The 24,733-nt window shown below is 39.2% G+C and overlaps 1 protein-coding gene across 1 annotated transcript in view; it reads left to right on the forward strand.

Moving 5' to 3' along the window:
• The first annotated feature begins 17,329 nt into the window (after positions 1–17,329).
• The window catches only part of LOC122041954 (GDSL esterase/lipase At1g28600-like), a 58,828-nt gene continuing 51,424 nt past the window's right edge, over positions 17,330–24,733 (forward strand). Inside the window, exons 1-5 of the mRNA XM_042601857.1 lie at positions 17,330–17,579; positions 17,663–17,842; positions 18,058–18,203; positions 18,280–18,553; positions 18,682–18,746. Of these exons, the coding sequence (XP_042457791.1) occupies positions 17,330–17,579; positions 17,663–17,842; positions 18,058–18,203; positions 18,280–18,553; positions 18,682–18,746 (915 nt within the window). The remainder of the gene's footprint in view (positions 17,580–17,662; positions 17,843–18,057; positions 18,204–18,279; positions 18,554–18,681; positions 18,747–24,733) is intronic.

Raw genomic sequence — 24,733 nt, forward strand, 5'->3', positions numbered from 1 at the left:
ACAGAGAGATTGAATTTGAGATAGAACTCATCCGTACGAATCTCATCTCCAAAGCACCCTACCGCATGGCTCCAGCCGAACTGAAGGGACTTCAGGAGCAACTACAGGAGCTGCTTGACAAGGGTTTCGTACGCCCTAGTCACTCACCATGGGGAGCTCCTGTATTGTTCGTGAAGAAGAAGGATGGGAGCATGCGCCTATGTATAGACTACCGAGCACTAAACCAAGTCACGATTAAGAACAGGTATCCTTTTCCCAGGATAGATGACCTGTTTGATCAGCTAAAGGGAGCAGCAGTGTTCTCTAAAATAGACCTCAGATCGGGATATCACCAGGTGAAAGTTAAAGAAGATGACATATCCAAAACAGCTTTCAGGACCAGATAAGGACATTATGAGTTCGTAGTCATGCCCTTTGGTGTGACGAATGCTCCAGCTACTTTCATGGACCTCATGAACAGAGTATTCAGAGAATACTTAGATAAGTTTGTTATCGTGTTCATCGACGACATTCTTATCTATTCCAGAACTCAGGAGGAACACGCAGAGCACCTGAAGATAGTACTGCAGACCCTTCAGCAGAACCAGCTGTATGCCAAGTTCACGAAATGTGAATTCTGGCTCGATCAGGTATCCTTTCTGGGTCACATCATCTCCAAGGATGGTATCATGGTAGACCCCAATAAGATAGAGGCTGTGAGTAACTGGAAAAACCTAAGAACGCTAGTGAAATCAGAAGCTTTCTGGGACTAGCAGGCTATTACAGAAAATTTGTAGAGGATTTCTCCAGGATAGCCTCCCCACTGACAGCTCTCACCAGGAAGAACAGAAAATTTCAGTGGACAGAGGACTGTGAGAACAGCTTCATAGAGCTAAAAAGAAGATTGACCAGTGCTCCCATTCTGACTCTGCCAAAAAACACATACAACTTTGACATTTACAGTGATGCCTCTAAATTGGGACTAGGAGCAGTACTGATGCAAAATGGTAAGGTGATCGCCTATGCCTCCAGACAACTCAAGGATTATGAGAGGAACTACCCTACTCATGACCTTGAGCTTGCAGCAGTTGTCTTCGCCCTTAAAATTTGGAGACATTACTTGTATGGAGCTCAATGTAGAGTGTATACAGATCATCAGAGTCTGAAGTACTTCTTCACCCAGAAGGATCTGAATATGCGGCAGCGCAGATGACTCGAGCTGGTCAAGGACTATGACATAGACATCCTCTACCACCCAGGAAAAGCCAATAAGGTGGCAGACGCACTTAGCAGGAAGTCCAGTGCCACCTTACTATCCTTAGCAGTCTTGTCACCGCCCTTATAGAAGGATATTACAGATTTTGGTCTCAAACTTATAGTTGGACAGCTCTCTACTATGACCTTAGCATCTACCCTGCTTGGTGACATCTAGACAGCTCAGGATCAGGACCCTGAAATTCAAAAAATCAAGCAAGGGTTAGTAGAATCAGAAAGTGGAGAGTTCAGAGTATCTGATAGTGGGGTATTGTATTTCGGTGACAGACTATGCGTTCCGGATCAGGAGGAACTACAGAGGAAGATCCTAGACGAGGCTCATAGGACTCCTTATGCGATGCATCCTAGTTCCACTAAGATGTACCAAGACCTAAAGAAACGTTTTTGGTGGCCTGGGATGAAAAGAGACATCGCTAGATATGTCGGTACCTGTCTGACCTGCCAGAGGGTCAAGGCAGAACACCAGAGACCAGGAGGAGTTCTGCAGCCTATTCAGATCCCAGAATGGAAGTGGGAGGATATTTCTATGGATTTCATAGTGGGATTACCCAAAACCACGAATGGTTTTGACACCATCTGGGTAATAGTCGACAGATTGACTAAATCAGCTCACTTCTTAGATATCAGGATATCCTACTCCATGGAACAGCTGGCTCAGTTGTATCTCAAGGAGATTGTCAGACTGCATGGAGTCCCACGGACCATTATATCAGACAGAGATAGTAGATTCACGTCACACTTCTGGGAGTGTGTACAGTTAGCATTGGGCACCAGGTTAAAGTTTAGCACAACTTTCTATCCTCAGACAGATGGTCAGACGGAGCGAGTAAATCAGGTACTCGAGGATATGCTCCGAGCATGTGCCCTAGACTTCAAGGGAAGTTGGTGCAAATATCTGTGCTTAGCAGAATTTGCATACAACAATAGCTATCAAGCCACTATCGGTATGGCACCCTACGAGGCTCTCTATGGGCGGAGGTGTATATCTCCAATCTGTTGGTATGAAAGTGGTGAACAGAAAGAACTAGAACTTCAGACAGATCTAGTAGCAGATATCACAGCAGCTATACAACAGATCTGCCAGAGGATAGAGACAGCTCAGAGTCGCCAGAAAAGCTATGCTGATACACGGCGCCGACCCTTAGAGTTTTTAGTTGGGGATACGGTATTTCTCCGAGTGGCTCTCATGGAGGGAGTAATGCATTTTGGGAAGAAGGGAAAATTAAGTCCCAGATATGTGGGGTCATACCTTATCACTAGAAGAGTTGGCAAGGTAGCATATGAGCTAGAGCTACTCCAGGAGATGTCAGCTATCCATAACGTATTTCATGTCTTTATGGTGAAGAAGCATATCCCAGACGCCATCCAGGTGATTGAGCCTCAGTCGGTACAAGTCCGCGAAGACCTCAGCTATGACAGTCGGCCTATTCAGATAGTGGACCGGGCAGTTAAGAAATTACGGAACAAGGAAGTACCATTAGTGAAGGTCATTTGGCAAAATCACACCATAGAAGAGGCAACTTGGGAGACAGAAGCTAGTATGAGACAGAAGTACCGAGAGCTATTTTAAGTTCAAGGACGAACTTTTTATATGGTATGGGGGATTGTAACGCTCAGAAATTCTCAAATTAATTTTAGAAATATTCTATTATTTTTCTGAAATTTTAGAATATTTTTATAGAATTTTTGGAGTAGCAGAAGTAGCAAAATTAAGTAAAAATATAAAACAGCCTAAGTGGGAATTGAACCCGCGACATATGGACTCTATGACTTATAGGGTGACTTAGTAACCAAGGGGCCCCAGCAGGGGTGTGCTGAAAGAAGAGGAGAGAAATTGTAATTATGGGCTAGTTGGGGCATATTTACCACTTAATATAAATAGGGAATTTAAGAGAGGAGTTATTATTCTTGAACGACACCTCTCCCTCACCCTCACATGCCGCTCTCTCTCTCCCTCACCCTCTCAGCGCACAAACCCAAGAAGACCTAGGGTTCAATCCCTAGGGTCGTAGGAGCACCCTCCGGCGACAACTCCGGCACGAGGACGCTCCCCTCCGCGAGAAGAACGTGTAGACGTAAGAGGATCGTCGAAGAGATCTTTTTCTCTGGAAACCTAGCGATCAGATTGTAAGAAAACTTAGTGCAGGAGGTAAGTAACCCCTCACCTGCAGTATAAGTAGCTAATTGCATGCTTTTATGTCCTTAGTTCGCTCTTATGTTCTTAGTGCAGCCATATGCAGAGTTAGAGCACACCAGGTGTTCGATAAATGCTAGTACAGTTATATGCTACAGTAGGCATTTTAATAGTTCTGTTAAATGCCATAGATGCATTTTTAAATAGTATACTTAGTCTTGCTTCAGTTGATATGGGACTATGGTCCAATGGGTGGGACTAGATCCTAATCTTGGATATTTTATTATTATACTAACTTCATTTGCAGGATATACTTATTTTTTAGACTAACACACTTTGTAAGACAAAAGGAGCAAAAATCAATCTCATATTAACAGTGTCCGAAGCTCTTCCAAAATGCTTTGAGGCACCTCAGATCATAGCTTGGAGGTGCCCTAGATGAGCCAGAGGTGCCCTCAAGAACATAAGTTTGCAGATAAAGCTTCATGGTGCGGAGACGCCCTAGAGGCATTGGAGGTGCCTCCGAGGCACATTAGAGGTGGCTCGAAGTGCTTGAAGGTGCCTTCAAGAAGATAAAAGCCACAGTATGTAGCATCGGAAAGACGCTAGAGGAGGGGGGGGGTGAATAGTGATCATTGAAAATCAATAGTGAATTAATAACAAGTACACAACAAAAGAATAAAAGAAGAAAAGAAAATAGAGAAGCCAAGCGCTATAGCAAGTTGGTTTTACTTGGTTCAGAACTTTTGACGACTCCTACTCCAAGGTCCGTACTCGACGAGTGCTTTCATTTGACAATCCACTATTAGTTTGTAAATGTATTACAAGAATTGGTTACAAGAACTAAAAAGAAGAAAGTTACCAACACAGAAAGAAAATCTAAAGGACTCTTCATTCTTCAAACTTAGGAGCAGCCTTTTTAGAGCAGCATGCAAGAGAAAAACTTGTAGTAGTTGTTGTATTGAAGCTCCTGGTCGAAGGCCTTTAAATAAGTCCATTTCGGGTGCCTGAAACACCGAGTGCTTGGACCACATGGCTTGGCCAATCAACGCGTTCCACATCAGCTTGTAGATGATTTTTACGGTCCGAGCACTTGGACCGACTCCAGGCGCCCGGATCACCAAGGCGCCCGCGACAACCTCTAGGGTGAGCTGGTTCGGGCTCCTTGACCAGCTTCGGGCGCCCGGACCCCCCTTTTTTTAGCACTTATTCTTCTAAAAAAAGGGTTAGTCTTGGGCAATAAAAATAGGTTCATCCTGCAAAATAGAGTTAGTAAAACTTAGCTGATAGAAGTAGTAATTAGATCCTGTCTCCTCAAGACCAGGATCTAGTCAAGATCTCAACTTAAGTTTCTCAATGGACCTAAGTTAGATCGACGCCTATAGTTTCCTCAAGGGGAAACGCGTCCTCACTAGATCTCTCCTCTAGTCGCTTACCTTCACTTACCAATAGCAGTCACTTGACTTGCCTTTAACCCACTAGGTCTTTCCTGCCAGTTGTCAAGTCTGCAGATCCAACTGGACTTCGGTTGGTTGTCAGGTTTCGCGGATCCAACTGGACTTCCCGCTAGATATCGGGCCCTGTGGACCTATTTGGACTTTCCACTAGTTATCAGGTCCCGCAGACCTAGTTGGATTTCAGCCTAGTGTCAGGTCCTTCAGACCAGTCAACTCTTGCACACTTGATAGAAAGGTTAGACAAACAATACATCTAACTTTAATCTATTTGTTATACATCAAAACCAGATTGTTAGTGCAACCTACACCAACACAGTAAGAAGAGCTTATCGTGACCAAGGTTTTAGAGATTAATTTTGTAGTTAGAGGTGCCCTAGATGAGGCTTGGAGGCATTCTAAATAGACTATAAAAGAAGGGTTCAGCCAAGCATTCTTCACAACTCACTTACAAGTTCAATACGCAACCCCTCGAGTTTCCGGCTGCTCTAATTTCATCCTTTTGTTGCGCTCTGACGTTGTTGCGCCCTATTATTGTTGAGAAGCTGTCCAACACCGAGCTTGATTCGATCTTCTTCAGAGTATTGGGTAATGAAGTTCTTTTTATACTTAATTACTGCATAAAAGAAAGTGTAGTTTGTTATATTTGTTCTTATTGTTCTATTGTACTTGATTCCCTCTCCCGATAGTTTCGGAAGAGGATTATAGTGGATTTTCCATTGATACAGTCCAAGTGATCGTGGGGCTTGGAGTATAAGTCACCGAAGACTCTAAACCAAGTAACTCCTCGAGTTATTATGTTCTTGCTTTTTTTGGTTTCTGTTATACATTATTTTTACTACATACTTATTTTCAAAATCTAAAAAAGGTTAAGTTTTTAAAACCTCACGAGTCACCCATCTCTCATGTGTGATACAATCCTACAACTGTAGCATCTATTTCAACTCTAGTTATTACACATTGTAGCATCTACTTTGATAGTCCAAACAATCTTTTCTTATTATTTTTTGGTTATATAATTTGTAGGAAACTTGCCAAATATCATTTCCTACAATTCATTCGATGGTAAGTTGTTTTAATTTAAGTTGTAATTCTCTCTAATCTTAATATATATTATTAGGGTTTATGCTACAACACACAAGCCCAATGCCTACTATAATGCATAGCAGCTACTTGGACATTGAATTGCTACAACGTGGAGCAGCTACTTGGATATTTAGCTGCTATATTTTGTAGCAACTACTTAGATATTTAGCTACTACAATGTGTAGCAGCTACTTGGACAGTTAGCTGCTACATGTTATAGCAACTACTTGGATAGTTAGCTGCTACATATTGTAGCAACTACTTAAAGATTTTGCTGCTACAACATGTAACAGCTACTTGAACAGTTAGCTGCTACATGTTGTAATAGCTACTTGGACAGTTAGCTACTATAATAGTTATAACCCCTAAACTGGGAGTGCGATAAATATTTTAAAAGATTCTCATTGGAAGTAGATTGGTGGCCTATGATGTCTTCATCTATCAACCTTACCATGACGACTCATTTTCTCCTCCAAAGCTTTGCCTCCATCATAAGTATTTTGTAAGGGTTTAGTGTTTTGATTCTTCTCCTCTTGTTTAGGGTTTTGATTTTTTAGGATTTTGATTCTTCTCCTAGCTTCTATAATGGTGTTTACTGATTATAGGTTTTTACTTTGAATATTTACTTTCAAGGAATAGGGGTTTTAAAAAAAGGTTATAACATTATAACAATTACTCGACAGTAGGTGCTATAACATAGGTAAATCCTAATGACTGCTACAACATGGTTAAAGCCTATTTATTATCATGTTGTAGTAGCTACTTAACTGTAACTTCTACTACGTGATCAGTAGTCATGTTGTAGTAGCTACTAATCACATTGTAGTAGCTAGCCAGTTACTGGACATTGTAATGAAGCCAAATGATTATCACTAAGATTTGATGTATTTGTTTGACAGAATTAAATGGCGAGCCAAAGAACTTCTACTTTCCATGTATATCATAAGAAAGTGTATTGGAAAAGTAATTACCCTCACTTCAAGGCTTTTTTATCATCACTAGATATAAACGACTGGTGGATGGAGTTGATAAATGGAAGCCCATTTGCTTGGGTTGTATCCATGTCTAAAATTACAAATATTTGAAGCCTTATATAAAATATGTTTGACAATTGGGACGTTGAAGGAAAATGTTTCATCTTTCATAATAAGGAGATTACCTTCACAAGAAAAGATGTTTCACTGAATTTAGGACTCCCAAACCAAGGTGGCGAAGTTAATTTGTAGCAGCATGTAGCTGCCACCCCACTTTTTCTTCAACACTTTAGTAATGTGGAGTATTCAAAGAAGGAACTAGAGAACAAGATAATCAACCTCAGCAAATAACCTTCATCTACTAAATTTGATACTCTCTTTTATGAACTTTTAATATTATATTTCTTTGTTTGTATTTTATTTACTACTAGTAGTAGTATATCTAGATTAGCAGTATATATGGATTACCAGTGCAATCCCTAATTGATTGTGTAGATGATTTTGAGAATTTAGGTAGGTATAATTAGTATAAGGTTGTATATGACTATATGAGCCCACAGATGGGGGACATTAGTGTGATGCTTTCACAAAGGCCGAAGCCAGAGGACCTTGAGGGAAATCAAGCTCCTATGCTCAAAGGGTTTTCATATCTCCTCACTGTAAGTTCTTATATTTGACGATAGATTCATATATTTTATGCATAAAATTTTAAATTTAATCATTCTTATTATATTTCATGTGTGGATGTGTGAACATATCAGAATAATGGAGCCTTACAGATAACATGCCCTTCTAAGAATATGTAGATGGAAGTGGTCAGTCACTCGTGTGGAGACAATAAAGTCTAGGATTATAGAATTACTTGCAAACTAAATAATTATTGATTTAAATTTATCATATCTAGAGACATATCTACTCTTAAATGATTCCTTAAAAGATGCTGTAGAGCATATAGATCAACAAATTGCTGAAGGATTTATAAATCCCTGAACAAGTTCCTGAGCAATTTCCTGAACAACAAGTGGAAGCTCAGAAATATGTTACAGAATGTGTTCAGTAGAAAGAGTCTAGTACATTTTGTTAAGAAAGGGAGTCTGAAATTATTCATTTAGAGTCTTTGGTTGAGGATAAGGTCCAGGTCATTGGTCTAATGGAGACCAAAATTAGTGAGTGAATTGATGAGATTAAAATCAATGTTAGTGATTTAGAAACTACAATAGTTGTCAAGGATAAAACGATTGAAGAAAGGGATAGAATTTTATCTATAAAAGACAAAATTATTGTAGAACAAGAGAGAAAAATCAAAGATCTTCAAAGTTAGCTGCTTGCTAAGGATATAGAGGCATTAGCTGCTAATCGGCCAATAACAAGGGCAAAGAGGACTGCTACAAAGAGAATTACACCCCCACCTGTAAAAGAAATTGAGAGAGTACTCGTGGCCAAGAGAATTAAAAAAGTAAGTTTTCAAGATGATCATGAGACAAAGATGGCCAAGGAAAAGGAGAGGAAATTATTGAGCATCTTGTTAAAGTTCAAGAAGCCCTTGTCTCATCTACGGAAGTAGTTGCCACATCTTCATCATCTAAACTCTTGTATACACTTGGCAAATAGAAATCCAAAATTATGAAGGTACGATTTAGGTTGGTTGATTGTTTTGTCTTTTTACTTCTATATGACATTTAATTACTCATGAAGAAAACTTTTGTCTATGTATTTTTTCAGCAAATGAAGTCATATTTTTAAGAAAAATAAAGATGATGTGGTGATAGAGGCTTTATTGAAACTGAGTCAGATAAAGTGAGTCAAGTAATCGTTGAGTTATACACTTATTGTAATGTAAATATATGATGAATTATTTTAATAATTGTATTATGGACACAAGGACAAATTATATTGGAATTATCTTCTTATTGTATTGTCAAACATACATTTCATAATATTGAATAAATTCAACCACGCATAATTAGAAGTTGCTATAACACATATAATTTCCGTAGCTGCTATAATTGTAGCAGTTTTAGTAATAGGTACTAGTGTTGTAAAACATAATTTATGGACATATTTTTATTTTTTATTTATGTAGAGCTATGACAAGGCCAATATGGTCCAACTGAATGATTACATTGAATATGGAATCTTTTATGACTATTTTTGATTGGATCATACTCATAGATGGTGCTTGTATAAATCCATATTTTATAATCATTGCAGAGGAAGCTAAAATATTTGGCATACCATATTGACTATCTATATTTTGTGTTGCTAGTTTTGTTGTAAGTATAACACCAACTGCTACTACCGAGTTTTTTTTTCTCCATATATTCCTCTTACAATGTTTGTCTCTATACACAGGATTTATTTTGAATGATGTCGTTTAAGGCATTTTGTCTATCATTAACCACTGACAATGACAAGCCAATCAAATATATATTCTGTCTATTAAATAACACAGATGATCATTGTCACTTACTGATTATAGATTTGCAAGATGATTAATATATGCATTATAACTCCCTTGAAGCCTCAGAATTGTACACTTCTCAGTTTTATAGTTTTGTAAGTACTTGCCATGTTGAAGAATTCTATACGTATCAACTTTTAGTGTGTATTGCTTACAAAACTTCATCCCAATGTAGGTGGACTTTTTTGAAGAATATGGTCTAATCTTACTATAAAATGTAGTAACCAGGGCTATAATTGTTAATGTCAAGAGAGTTTGACGTATCTACAATCTCGGGTCCAATACAAGTAAAATTGTAAGTATATGTTTATTCATTTCTATATTCTTGTTTAATAGTAAAAAAAGTTGGACATCGATCCTTGTTTAATTGTAAGGATATCATCATGAATTTTCTTGCTCTAGGACACCCCAATAAAATGGAATAGTAGAAAGAAAAAATAGAACTCTACTTGAAGCCTCTAGGACAATGTTAAATGAATATAAATTACCAAAATATTTTTGAACAGAAACTGTTAGCACAGCGTGCTATGTACAAAATAGAACCACAATAATAAAACTTATAATAAAACCTCATTTGCACTCTATTATAATAAACAATGGGAGAGCAATGGTATTATAGGAACAGTGATAAAAAATAGTGGGGAGCAATGGGAGAGCTTACCCACGTGGGAAGAAGAAATCCCAAATATATATAATGTTGTCTCTCTCAGAACAAATAATGAGATATATTACTAAAATAAAGACAACCCTAATAACAATCTGTCGTCTTTTTCCAATTGTACCAACTAATTCTACGTATGGATCTATGGAAGCCTCCACCGTGTTGAGGATTTGTGGGCGGCTAGAAGGGGAGTTGAATAGTGAGTCACCCCAAATTGAATTTTTTTTTCTACAAGATAATTAGTGTGTAGCGGAAATACAAATACTAAAAAGCTAAGAAAGGAAATACAAACTCTACACGTCGATCTACGTGGTTCGAAGATATATAACTTGCTCCTACTTCACGTCATGTCCTTGAGGTGGACGATCCCTCAATCCACCGGTAGATTAGTCCCTGGTAATCTCTGGCTAGAGCTTACTCCTCAGTGGTGTACAATCTCTCACAAAAGCTTGTTGGACCCCATGGTAGTTTTGATGTGATCAACCAAGTTGGTTAGGTCCTGCGTTGTATTTGATCCCTGTGTCTAAGTGTGCAGGAGCTTAGGAGCACAGGAAGTCGAGCGGAAGACGCAGCTAGCGAGAAGGACGGCACGGGAAGGGAGCCGACGGGCTCGGTGCGTCCGAAGGACGAGAGAGCTGCGGAAGAGTACTCCGGTGGGCGTGAAGAGCGTGCGCAGCGTTCGAGGGACGTTAAGCCGGGACGGAAGGCTGCTCGAGGAAGGCCGAGAATTGGGTTCGGGTGAGCCCTATTCCGGTTGGCCGCAATCACCCAAAAGAACGGAGCGAAGGAAGCTGAAGAAACTAAGCTGGAAGCTTGGAGGCGCCCTTGAAGGCGCCTTCAAGCCTATTGAAGGCGCCTTCAACAGGTCAGTTTTGACCGTTTGCGTGCGGATAAAGTTTTATCCACTGACCGAGCTGGAGGCGCCTTGAACCTTGTTGGAGGCGCCTTGGACCCTCGGGATAGACTTTCCAGGAGCTATAAAAAGGCCCCTGGAGCTAGGAATTCAACAACAACTCAAGCATTCAATCTGTAGTGTTTCCTAGCAATAGTTCTGAGCTTTTGAAAGTGTAAAAGGCTTCTCCGCCTTCAGCAAAGGAGAGTTTCTTTTAGTGCGCTTCTATTGCCCTGGATTAACAACCTCCTTGGTTGTAACCAGGTTAATTCTTCTGTGTCTTTCTTTTATTGTTTTATTATTTTGTTAACTATTGCACTAACTGAGTTGAAAGTACGAGGAGGGTATTTTCGTTTTTGTTTTCAGCAATTCACCCCCCTCTTGCCGGTCTCCGCTGCACCAACAAGTGGTGTCAGAGCCTGATCGCCTCAGAAGGACTAACCGCCAACTGAAGCACTACGATCAAGACGATGGCCGGAGCGAACATCCATCCCCCGAAGTTCGACGGAGACTTCGCCACATGGAAGCGCAAAATGGAGGTATTTTTTAAAACGGATTTTGATATTCTTATTACAATGAAATATGGGTTTTCAGCACCGAAAGACAAAGAAGAAAACGCATGGAGCAAAAAGGAGCAAGCCGATTTCGTCGCCAACGGAAAGGCAGAATTCCACCTGCTCAATGTGCTGCCACCACAAGAAGTAAATCGGATCGGAAGCTACGACTCAGCGAAAGATCTCTGGGAAAAATTCCTGGAGCTACACGAAGGTACTTCCGAAGCGAAGTTAGCGAAGCGCGACATCCTCCGGAACCAGTTAACGAACCTCCGGATGAACCAAGGCGAGAAGGTAGCGCAACTCCAAGCGAGAATCAAGGAGCTGATAACGCAACTAACGAACCTTGGAGAAGAGGTAACCAACCGGGATTCCATCCGATACGCGCTCAATGCCTTCCCGAGAACGCCAGAGTGGGCCTCCTTAGTAGATGCGTATTACATCTCTAAGGACCTCGAGGTAAGTACTTTAGAACAATTATTTTCCACTTTCGAACTTCACGAGTCTCGAGTTTCAGAACCCAACGGAGCAGAGAAGACAAGTCAGAATATTTCCTTAAAGGCAAAGATGAACATTTCTGACTCCGAAGCTTCAGTCGACGAATCCGAAGCGGCACTACTGGTAAGATGCTTCAATAAGTTTTTCAGTACTAATAAATTTAAACCGCAGAGGCATCATCGAAAGAAGAGGACGGTTCGCTGCTATAACTGCAACGAAGAGGGACACATCAACGATGACTGCCCAAAGCTAAAGAGAAAGGAGAAAGAAAGGGAAAAGCCAAAATACAAGAAGCCAGAACCCTTCAAACACAAGAACCTAAAGGTAACGTGGGATGATTCGTCATCCTCCGAATCGGAAGTCGAAGAATTCTCGGGACTAGCACTGATGGCCAACCATTAGCAAGAAGAAACGTCCAGCTCAGAGATGAGCATCGACGAAGGGGGAGGAACGTCAGAGGAAAGCAGCAGTGAAGGGGGAGCGTCACCAGACCAGGTAAGTAAGGTACGCAATCTAACCCCAACTCAATCTTTTAAATTTATCAAGTCTCTTTCTAAAGAGTTAGATCAATTAGAAAAAGAGAATGCTGAACTAAAGTTGAACCTAGCAAGAGCATGCCCGTTAGAAATGTATGATCATCTAAAATCAGAAAATGAAAATTTGAAATTAGAAATTGAAAAACTGAAATATGCTGCATGCTTAAATCAATTTCCAAATTCAAAATTAAGAATTTATGGTAAATTAAATTGGTATATAAGGAAGCATCAAGGTCAACTTAGAAAAATACCAAGAAACTATGTACCCCCTAGATTTTTGAATAATCCTGTAGGAAGGAACCTCTATTAGGTTCCAAAATCTGTGCTTAATTATTTTTTCAAAAATTAAAAAGCTTACAGTGAGAAAATTAAACATTGAAATTCTCTATGGAAGCTTTGTCTAAGGAAGTGGTTATTGCTCCAATAACCAAGAAGGCCTAGTACCTCGCCATGACCTGGAAGCTAAAATATTGAAAAAAAAATGTTTAATTAACTTTCTGAAAAAGCATTAAACTAGAATTAAATAATGCTTTAAAAGTTTTTAAATCTTTTTAAAATTCTAAAAAGTCAGATTGTGAAAATTAAAAAATTTAAATTTGACTTAGAAATTTTTTTTTAACTTAGAATTTTTTTAAATTAAAAAATTTGACTTAGAAATTTTTTTTGGAAAAATTCATTTTGACTTAGAAATTTTTTTTAAATAATTCATATTGAGGTAGAAATTTTTTTCTGAAAATTCAAATATTTGACTTAGAAATTTTTTTTTAGAAAAATTTATTTTTAACTTAGCAATTTCTTACTTGAAAATTTATTTTTAACTTAGAAAAATTTTCAAAAAAAAAAAAAAAACTTCAATCTTACTTGAATATTCTTAAGACCCCATTTTTGCTGTGATCAAAGGGGGAGAGAAAAGTACAAGTTTAGGGGGAGTTTTTTTAAAAAAGAGTGTTGCAATTTTACTAATTGCAAAAATTATTCTTAACTTGTTAGTTTAGTAATTTTTCTTTAAAATTACTGTTTTTTTGTCTATTTTTAACCCTAACTTGAACTTGGGTTGATGCACATCAAAAAGGGGGAGATTGTTGGACCCCATGGTAGTTTTGATGTGATCAACCAAGTTGGTTAGGTCCTGCGTTGTATTTGATCCCTGTGTCTGAGTGTGCAGGAGCTTAGGAGCACAGGAAGTCGAGCGGAAGACGCAGCTAGCGAGAAGGACGGCACGGGAAGGGAGCCGACGGGCTCGGTGCGTCCGAAGGACGAGAGAGCTGCGGAAGAGTACTCCGGTGGGCGTGAAGAGTGTGCACGGCGTTCGAGGGACGTTAAGCCGGGACGAAAGGCTGCTCGAGGAGAAGGTGCCTCCGCCCTCACAAGAGTGAGGGCGAAACTAAACTGCATTGAGGGCGCCTTCAAGGCCTTTGAAGGCGCCTTCAACTGGGTCAATTTGACCGTTTGCGGTGGATAAAGTTTTATCCGCTATCCAAGTGGAGGCGCCTTGAACCTTGTTGGAGGCGCCTTGGACCCTCGGGATAGACTTTCCAGGAGCTATAAAAAGGCCCCTGGAGCTAGGAATTCAACAACAACTCAAGCATTCAATCTGTAGTGTTTCCTAGCAATAGTTCTGAGCTTTTGAAAGTGTAAAAGGCTTCTCTGCCTTCAGCAAAGGAGAGTTTCTTTTAGTGCGCTTCTATTGCCCTGGATTAACAACCTCCTTGGTTGTAACCAGGTTAATTCTTCTGTGTCTTTCTTTTACTGTTTTATTATTTTGTTAACTATTGCACTAACTGAGTTGAAAGTACGAGGAGGGTATTTTCGTTTTTGTTTTCAGCAATTCACCCCCCTCTTGTCGGTCTCCGCTGCACCAACAAAGCTCTCTTCCTCTTTACAAGATGAAACTTAGGTTTCGGAGGAAGAGAAAGGCTTGGAAGCTTGAGGGATAACTTAGGAGTTTTTCAACATGTATTAGTAACCTCCTTCATCCTCAAAGTTCTTTTAAATAGAGACGAAAGAGTTGATCTTGAATCAACTCATTTCCTACACCAGTCCACTAGTCCATACATCAGTCGACTGGTGTAGCCGTTAGACATAGCCAACGACACTTCGTAGAATCTTAGATTCTGCCAACGACTTTCTATCATTCGACTGGTGTCATTACTAGTCGAATGATCTTCACAACCGTTGGGCATAGAACCATTCTATGCTCTCGTGAATTTGAACCAATTGATTGGCCTCAATACCAATTGACTGATACCTTACATTCACTCACACTGATCCTCTCCGGAGTCGCATTTAAAGCCCTCTTCCTCGGCCTTCGTCCCTTAGATGCACTTGACTCTGTGGTTCCTCTACATACCATCCTTCACGTTGCCTTAAAGTCTGCTTCCCTCGGTCTACTCCTTTTCTCTTTATCCGATGGTCCCTCGGATGCACCATCCTTGACTGATCTCAAGTAGTCGAGCCATAGGATTCACTTACCAAACTTGGTTGCACCAAATTTCTCATGTATGGTTCACCAATTCCTACACGACTCAAGCACACATATCAAATCCATTTAAAAACCTAACTTAAATTCTTTGACACATACATCAAAATCATGATCGTACCTTATCAAACCTAAGTCGATTGCACCCATACACTGTACAAGCTGCACAAAGTATATTCCAGTGATTTCCTAACAATAGTTACACATGATGTTAAAAGAGCTATTGGGTTGATGGGTTATTGATTATTATCCCATGATGGGCCTTTCGAGGCTTCTAGGCCCTAATGGGCCCTAGTAATTTTTCTACAATGGTATTATTATTTAATGATATTTCACCGGACCTCCATCCCTAGCAGGTCTATATATATATATATATATATATATATAGGAGGCGCTAACTATCTGTGTGGTTGAGTTAACCTTCTCATATTCAATCCTATAGGATTGTAGGCATGTGAGAAGGGGGTGAATCACATGATCTTAAAGTTCATTCTTTTTTAGCTTTTTAAAATTGAGTGCGTAGTGGAATAAAAATATGTATAAAAGTGAAAAATAGAACATGGCCAATTTTTACATGATTCAGAGCCTTCAACTCCTACTCCAAGAACCAGACCCTTTGGATATATAGATATATACACGGGGGGGGGGGGGGGGGGCGCTAACTATCTGTGTGGTTGAGTTAACCTTCGCATATTCAATCCTGTAGGATTGTAGGCACGTGAGAAAGGGGGGGGGGGGGGGGTGAATCACATTATCTTAAAACTCATTCTTTTTTAGCTTTTTAAAAACAGAGTGCGTAGCGGAATAAAGATAAGTATAAAAGCGAAAAATAGAACACGGTCAATTTTTACATGATTGGGAGCTTTCAACTCCTACTCCAAGAACTAGGCCCTTTGGACCTATCGACGAGTAATCTACTATCAAGTCATAAAATCGGATACAAAGTATAAGAAAAATATAACACCCTACACTTTCCTTTTGGAAGTATGTAAAGTAAGCACAATGAAAACTAGTTATTAACACCAAGATGTCGAAATAGATGCGTTGGTGTGTGGGTGTCAATCTGCCAATAACTGTATGTACTCGAGTAGTAGTTTTAGAATTAAAATAGGGTTGAATGATTAAAAATATCAACGATATATAGAAATATAAACATTTCACTTATATTACCATTTTAGAAGAGTTTGTGGTTGATTTTTCAGCTAGTTGAGCATTGAAACATTTATATAAATTTAGAAAATTATCAAGAGTTTTAAATAATAATAAGATATGTCAATAGCCAATCTAGTTTTTTTTTTTAAAAAAGGACTCTATTTTGGCATCCATTAAATTTGGATCAAACTTAACATTATTTTAGAAGGAAAAGGTTCCATTATTAAACACCCTCTTGTTATAGTGGTTTTGGATTTTATATCCTAATTTTAAAGTTATAATGGGTATCTTTATTAATTTACTTATAACGCGGTCTTTCTTTTTTTTTAAAAAAAATAATTATAATTTTAAATTATAAAGGGTACATTAATATATATTTTATTCATATAAATTATTTAAATAAGATATCAACTATTTATTCCATCGGATAGTGCCAGAAAGGCAATCACAAAATCATTAAAAATATTATGGAAAATAATATAAAGATAGAAATATCCATAAACACACCGCTTGTTTAATTATGGGTAATGTAATTAAATTTGTAATATAATAAAATTTATAATGTAATATAATTAATATTACATTAAATAAAAGAATTATATATTATGCATATAATTTTGATTATAGGAGTGATTATATTCTTGTATATTATTTTTTTTATAAAAATATAATTTTTATTATTATATAATGATAAAAATATCCTGATCTTTGTCGACGACGATGGCTAATTGCTACAGTAGAGGTTGGTAGAGCGGTGACCAATTGGTTTAGGAAATGAACTAAAGATATGTTTAGTATATTAAATCTTAGGGTTATAATGTAATCCAAATTATATACCATTAGTCTTGTAATTTAAATTATGAAAATTTATTATTTTTTATAATCTAGATTACAATACATTATATGTTTAAAATTATACTAATTAATCTTGTAATATAATCCTAATTATATTATAATCCCTATTACCTTTTACCAACCACAACTAAAATGTAAAATAATGAATCGTGTCCCAAATTTATAAAGTTTTCCAAAAAGAAAATAAGGAGAGAATATTTTCCCCGATATTGAATTTAGTGTTAGATATTTTTTTTCCAAATTACTACTGTTTATTTATATGACAAGAAATTAAGTGTATAGTATGTATATAAGGGCTCAAGAACATTCTCAGTGGAAGCAAGATACATACAAATAAAAATGGCTTCTTCTTCGTTCTCGTTTTTTCAGATCTTGTCAGCAACCACCACCCTTCTTTTGTTGCTGGAAGCCCACCAGGCAAGCAGCTGCTTCTCCGCCATATTTAGCTTCGGCGACTCGCTGCAGGACACTGGCAACTTCGCGCACACCTTCTTCAACACTGCCATCTCAAATCGGCCGTATGGAACCACCTACTTCCACAAGGCCACCGGTCGCTACTGCGACGGCAGAGTCATCCTAGATTTCATCGGTTGGTGAATGATGCAGTGTAACGCGCGATTTGGATCACATGAATCTTATATATTAATTAATATTTATTTATATTCGTTACAGCGGAAAGTCTTGGGTTGCCGTTTGTGCCGCCCTTCCTTGCCGGAGGAGACTTCTCCAAGGGAGCGAATTTTGCCTTCGGAGGGGCGGTCGCAGTGAAAAGCAACCCGAACTGGAACCATACTTTGCCCGATCAAATTGAATGGTTCAAAAAATTTGTCCAAACAGATCCATTATTCAGAGGTATACATATATGTCCACAAACATGTCCCTATATATATATATATATAACTGTGATCAATCAATTAAACTCGTGCTTTAAGAATTTAATAAATCCCATTGGAAATTAAGATTGTATGTCTCACTGGATATTAATATGATCGCTATAGTTTTAATTATTATTATTATTATTATTTTCCATTCTTAATCTTTGTTTGATAATCATAAATAAATGTTAGACCCCAACTTCTTGGCCAATTCGTTGATCATGATGGGGGAGATTGGTGGCAATGACTACAACTCAGGACTCAGCAAGAGACTGCCTTATAATCAACTCATTCAAATTGTGCCCCCCGTTGTTCAAGCCATAGGCTCTGCCATCACTGTAAGTTTATATGCACATCACAAATTAATTACATTCTACTAATTAATTAATGTTTCTTCCTTGCACATATATATAGACTTTGATTGGACTAGGCGCGAAAACCTTTGTCGTCCCTGGTAACCTACCGATCGGTTGCATCCCTGCATGGCTAGGGCAGTATCGCAGTAACAAGCCAAGCGACTACGACAAGAATGGCTGCCTTATATGGCTGAACAATTTCTCTGAGTATCAAAATAACCACTTGCAAACTGAACTAGACAGACTTAAAGGACAATTTCCCCATGTCACCATCGCTTATGCAGATTACCTCAACTCTGGCATCAGGATGTTCTCCAACCAAGCCCAATTTGGTATATATACACACACATTATGCATTAGACTTGTTAATTAATTCCTTGAATTTTAATTACTTTTTAAGTAAATTTATAATATCAATTTAATGAATGATCGAGTTTGTAATATTGTGGCGTTGGTGTAGGTATCACTGTGCCATTTACTGGTTGCTGTGGAGGAAATGGGTATCCGTGCAACGCGACTGGACCAGTGTGTCCTAATCCACTAAACCATGCCTCTTGGGAGGGATTTCACCCGACGGAGGCGACATATCATGCCATTTCAGATGGCATCATCAGAGGACCATACGCCATCCCTTTCTTGTCACAAAAATGCTAACTTGTCTAGCTTCTTAATTATAATTTATAATATAATTGAATGTTTGGTCACATACTTTCATTGCCATTAATAAAATAAATGTTGTCAGTTCAATTCCTTCATATATGTAATTGAAGGGATGAGATTGTTAACAGTTGAATTAATCAAAGGGATCAATATGTTATTGTCATCCACTTAATTGATCATGTATCTTTACAACTGTCCACTTAGGTTTCGGTATCGAGGTAAAATGGACGATAACAAATGATTGACACATTCCTCAAGAATTGAAATGAGTAACCTTATGCTATCACTTTACTCCATTGCTCTCCTAGAATTGAACATGGAGGGAAAAAGATTTAGCTTCTCGTCTCTTGGATATACTCAACTCGTCGACTTACTTCCCGTACCATCATTCTCCTCCACTATGTCTTCTACTCGATTTCTTGTGCTCCTAAGTTCCTGCATATTTAGACATCAAACATAAACAGAACCTAACTTAACTCGGTTAACCATATCAAAACTACTACGGGATTCTTACAATCTCTCCCTTTTTGATATGTATCATCTTAAGTTAAGTTAGGGTTAAAACAAAATGTAATATAATAAATAAGTGAAGAAAATTGTAATGATACTAATTATTTTACAAATTAGTGTTGAAAATAATTTTTAATTATCCCAACTTCCTCTTAACTTATACCTATTTTTCCCACTTTGATTACATCAAAAAATTAAGAAAAAAATAAAATAAACAGTTAGAAAAATTTAAATTTTTTTTAGGGGAATATTATAAGAATTAATATTTATTAGAAATAATTTTTTTAAAATATCCTATTTGTATTAATTAATCTTATATTTTGAAAAAATAATTTAAAAATTACTTTTCTATTTTGAATAATCTTGAAAATATTTTTCAAACTTAAACATATTAAGCTAGATAAGTATAAAAATTTATATAGAAAGAGAACCTAACTTAACTCGATTGATAACATTAAAATTGTTGGAGCAATCTAGGTGCCCTAGATTTTGATGTTTGGGTAAAGGTTTAAGTTAGATTTATTGTTGCATTTGATATGCATTGTAAGTGTGCGGGATACAGGTACAACAAGAAAAGTCCAAGTGTGATCTTGGCAAAAGAGGAAAGTCCAAGAGTGAGTCTTGGTAGTGTAAGTCCAAGCATATAGTCTTGGCAACATAAATCCAAGTGTGACTTGACAATGAATAAAGTCCCAGAGACACGACCTCTTGGCAAAGGAAGACTCGACAATAATGACAAGGCCGATGGAAGTTCCAGAAGGCAAGGCGTGAAGGATGGGAAGACATCTGAGGGAGGTAAGGCTGATGGAGGAGGCTAGAAGGCTAGGTTTAGGTTGTGTGGAAAAGGACGAGTGCATGAGAGATTATACTCAGGGTAAAATCCTAGGATTAGAATTTAACTATAGTAGTATTGTAATAATTACTGTAGCAGTTACTGTAATAGTCAATTGGTATTTTTATTAGTCGACTAGTAGCAAACAAAATATCTCTATTCACTCAACCCATGTGGATTAGTCGACTGGTGTTTTTATTAGTTAACTGGTATCAAGCCATGGGCCTGTAACAATTGAATTCCGCTTAGGACCAATCGACTGGTGTTTTTACCAATCGACTGGTGGCAAGAAACAACTTGGTGTTTTCCTCCCGAGCTCTATTTAATAGAGCTTGGGGTGCTTAGGCATGGTTGGCAAAATTAGTGGTGGTTAACCCTAATTAGAGTCTCCAAGTGATCAACTGATCTAGTGTGTTCTTGTGCGAGTTGTGGTGAAGTTTCTCCACCCACAAGGAGCTACGCGAGCTAGCAGAAAGTTCTCCGGGGAATCATCCACCAACGGATCAAGATCGTCCACCTTACGGATAGCCGTGGAGTGAGAGCTTTATCTCTAAATCATGTAAACGAGTGTGTATTTGTGGTTTGCTTGTCTTCATTCTTCTTGTTTTAGTTTAACTTTCTATTTGTTAATTTATTTTGTATTCCACTGTGCACTAACATTATAGGAAGTAAACGATTTGGGTGGGATATTATTCACCCCCTCTAGTGGATGTCAAGATCCCAACAAGTGGTATCAGGGTCAGATTAGCTCTTGTTAGAATAATCTCCAAGAGAGCCGTTAGAGGAAGAAGAAGATGGAGTCGGAAGGTCTACTAGGTTGGGACATCAGGATCCCACCTCCTTATAAGCGCAAACACTTCAACTATTGGACGTCGTGCTTAGAGATGTGATTCCAAATAGAGTGGAACCATTGAATGGTATTCTAAGAGCCATTCAAGACTCTAATAGATAAGAAGGGAAAACGCCTTCGGCCTTGGTATTGGACCGAAGAGCAAAGGGAGCAATCAGAGGCAGACAAGGAGGTAACTAGAATTTTAATTAATTTATTACCTCCTAATGCGGTATTGAATGTAGGTGAGTACAAGAGTCTTTATGAGTTTTAGAGAAAGGTGATTGTGCTCCATAAAGATACTACACAACTTCAAAGAGTGAAGGAACCCAAGGAGAAGGGTGCATTGGTCCAAGGGAAGGACCAATCGGATGTTGACACATGCTCAACATTCGAGGAGGAGAAGGAAGATGAGAAGGTATCATCCACATCTTTAAGGGAGGAAGAAGTGGAACCGTCCACATCTTCAAGTGAAGAAGAAGAAGAGCAATCCAAAGAAAAGGAGATCATAAAAACTCAACCCACCACCTCAACTACCAATAAGAGCACAAAGGACCACATCAAATGCTTTTAAGTATGGTAAGATGTGGCACTACAAGAGTAGGTGCCCTTCACTCAAAAAGGTAAAGGAGGAATTCCTAAACCCAGTAAAGTTGCTTTAAGAACTAACGTGGGTTGTAGGGATGGAGTCAAGGAGAAGAAGCACATTAGGTATTTCACATGTGGTGAGTGGGGACACTACCACATGAAGTGCCCAAGGAGAGGAGAACTCAAGAAATTGGCACACTTGAAGAAATGGGAAAAGAAAAGGAGCTCAAGTTAAGTAGGACTTTCAAAGGTAAAAGGGAAGGTAATCCTATTTTGAAGTTTAATCCAAGTTCAAATTCCTTCATGCTTGTTAGGAATATTGGAAATTATGTACCCATGCATAATTATGGATTTAGGTACAATGATAGGAATAGGGTTAACATGGTAGATAACTCAAGAAAATCATGTAAGGTTGGACCTAACAAGAAACAATCTACCTTGCCTAAGGGGAGGAAGTTGGCTGATAACCTAGGAATTAATCCCAAGAAGGGGAGACATATGCCTAGGAAGGGTAGGTCTAGGTGTCACGCCCCAGAGGAGTCCCTGCCAGAGGAAATTCCGGCAGCACCTCCCTTGTACGGGTGACAATCTGAATCATTTCTACAAACACAATATACCTCAGCCACAGGCGGCTGGAATATACACACAACCACGCAGTTTATATGCAGCCTACTCGGCTGATACAATAAAAAAAACACAATCACGCAGTTATATGTAAATCTAACAGCCCACTCGGCTGTACCAAAACCAAACACAGCGGAAAATACAATGGACAACACATACAAACTAAAAACGAAGACTGCTAGCCGGCTAGGCTTACGCCACATAAAAAAAAATACTCCAGAAACAAAACCAAAACACAAGCTAAATACACAAATTCCATATACCAAAATAAAATAAACAAAAGCGGAAATAGGTCTTCTGATGTGATATGGGAACTGGCAGGCAGGATACTCCAAGCGACTCCATAAACAACCTGGTACCTGAAAAAGATAGTGTCCACGGGGGTGAGTTCAACAACTCAACAGATACCTAGTTGACATGTATAGTAAACTATAACAAATAGTAATAACTATGGAGTACAGTCTCCTGGACAAAAGCTGGAAGATGCACAATAGAAAAAAGCTGAAGAGAACTGTACTCACCAGAGCCTCCTATCAGAATAGTCAGGTCGTCAGGCCGAGAGTATCATAAATCTTGTATGCATGTCAAACATATGCATCCATCCAAATGCAACATATAAGTGCAACAAACACAATCAGTAAATGCATCAATGCATATGATACCAATGACATGGTCACCCCTGACGCCAGTCAGTCATCTCACACACGATGGTGAGACCTAGTGGGTAGGGCTGTGACAACCGTGCACTCTGCCGTCACTGCTCCTGATGAGTGACCAAGTGGACGGGATGCTGTCCGAGTATACTTATCCTCCTACCCCAAATCATAAGTGGGGGAGCTCAATGCTCTCATCTCCCGGTACACGATGACGGGGAGGGATCCCTGCCGGCTACCACGCTGCGTCACACTACCCATGAGCGGACCAACGGAGCCAAACAGAGCAAACTATCTGTCGGCTACCACGCTGCGTCTCTAAACCAATGGAGCCTAACAGAGCAGAACTGTCTGCTGACTACCAAGCTGAGTCACCGGACTAACGGAGCCTAACAGTAGAACTGCCACACACCTGTCTAATATACCACTAACCCATGAGTGGTGGTGTATGCAGATCCATGTAACTGGCGATGTGCTCGACAATAATGGAGCAGAATATCACACAGCATGCAATCATGCGAGATGATGCATGACACTAAGCATGGCAAAATCCTGAACAACATAGCAATATCCATATATATATAAAATGTGTACCATAGGACAATGAACCAAATCAAAGGTGCACAGATCAGATAATGTATAAAAACCTAGATCATGAACATAATAAACACATGGTTGTGCCACTACCCTTATAAGCATGTATAATCAGGTAGGTACTAACATGAAGTGCATAATAAGTAAACAAAACAAGCATGTAACAGGTATCGGGTAGTGACCAACCGAAGCAAAGATGAACATAATCATTACTAAAGGTTATTGTTGGAACCCCAAGGTTGTTTTGGTGTGATCAACAAGTTAAGTTAGGTCATGTGTTGTTTTAATCTTGTGTCTAAGTGTGCAGGAGCTTAGGAGCACAGGTACTCGAGCGGAAGACGTAGCTAGCTAGAAGGACGGTACGCGGTTCGTCCGAGGGACGAGGTGCTGCGGAAGAGTACCCCGGTGGACGATAAGGAAGTGTGCGGTGGTTCTGAGGGACGAAAGCCTGAGCGGAAGATTACTCGAGGAGCAAGAGACGCAGCTAGCGAGAAGGTCGGCACGGGGTGCAACCGAGGGACGAAGACTGCGGATGAGTACGCTGGTGGACGAGAAGGAAACACGCGGCGATTCCGAGGGACGAGAAGCCGGAGCGGAAGGCTGCTCGAGAAGATCAGAAGTTGGGTTCGGGTGAGCCCTTTTCCGGATGGCAGAGATCACCCATGCGAGCGGATCCGGAGGAGAAGAACCGGACCGAGGCGGGACTGAACCAGGAAGAGGTCCCGGACGAAAAAGTCAACATATGTTGACTTTGGGCTCCGGGGCGCCCGGAACCCTTCCGGGCGCCTGAACCAGTATTGTTGACCAGAACACGTCCAATGAGTTCTGAACGTTGGGGGATAAAGTTTTATCCCCCCCAGGGCGCTCGAAACCCTTCCAGGCGCCCCGACCAAGGCTATAAATATAGCCTTGGTCCAGAAGCTTTTCAACGAACTCAGAACTGTAAATCCAATGCTTGTGCGCTTTAGAGTTTTATTTGAGCTTCTTTCTTTTTGTATGTCAACGCTGTAAGAGGCTTCTCCGCCTGAAGGAGATTGATATTGGGCTTAATCTTCCTTGAATTAACAACCACATCGGTTGTAATCAAGTAAACACTCGTGCCTCTTCCTTTATGCTTTTAATTTACTGATTAATCTATTTATGCAAGTGTTAGCTTAAAGAGTTCGAGAATGGTTGTTCGTTTTTGATTTTGCAGGATATCCAACAACCCCTCTTCCAGCCG

Source organism: Zingiber officinale, chromosome 1B, assembly GCF_018446385.1.
Source record: "Zingiber officinale cultivar Zhangliang chromosome 1B, Zo_v1.1, whole genome shotgun sequence".
NCBI classification, from domain to species: domain Eukaryota; kingdom Viridiplantae; phylum Streptophyta; class Magnoliopsida; order Zingiberales; family Zingiberaceae; genus Zingiber; species Zingiber officinale.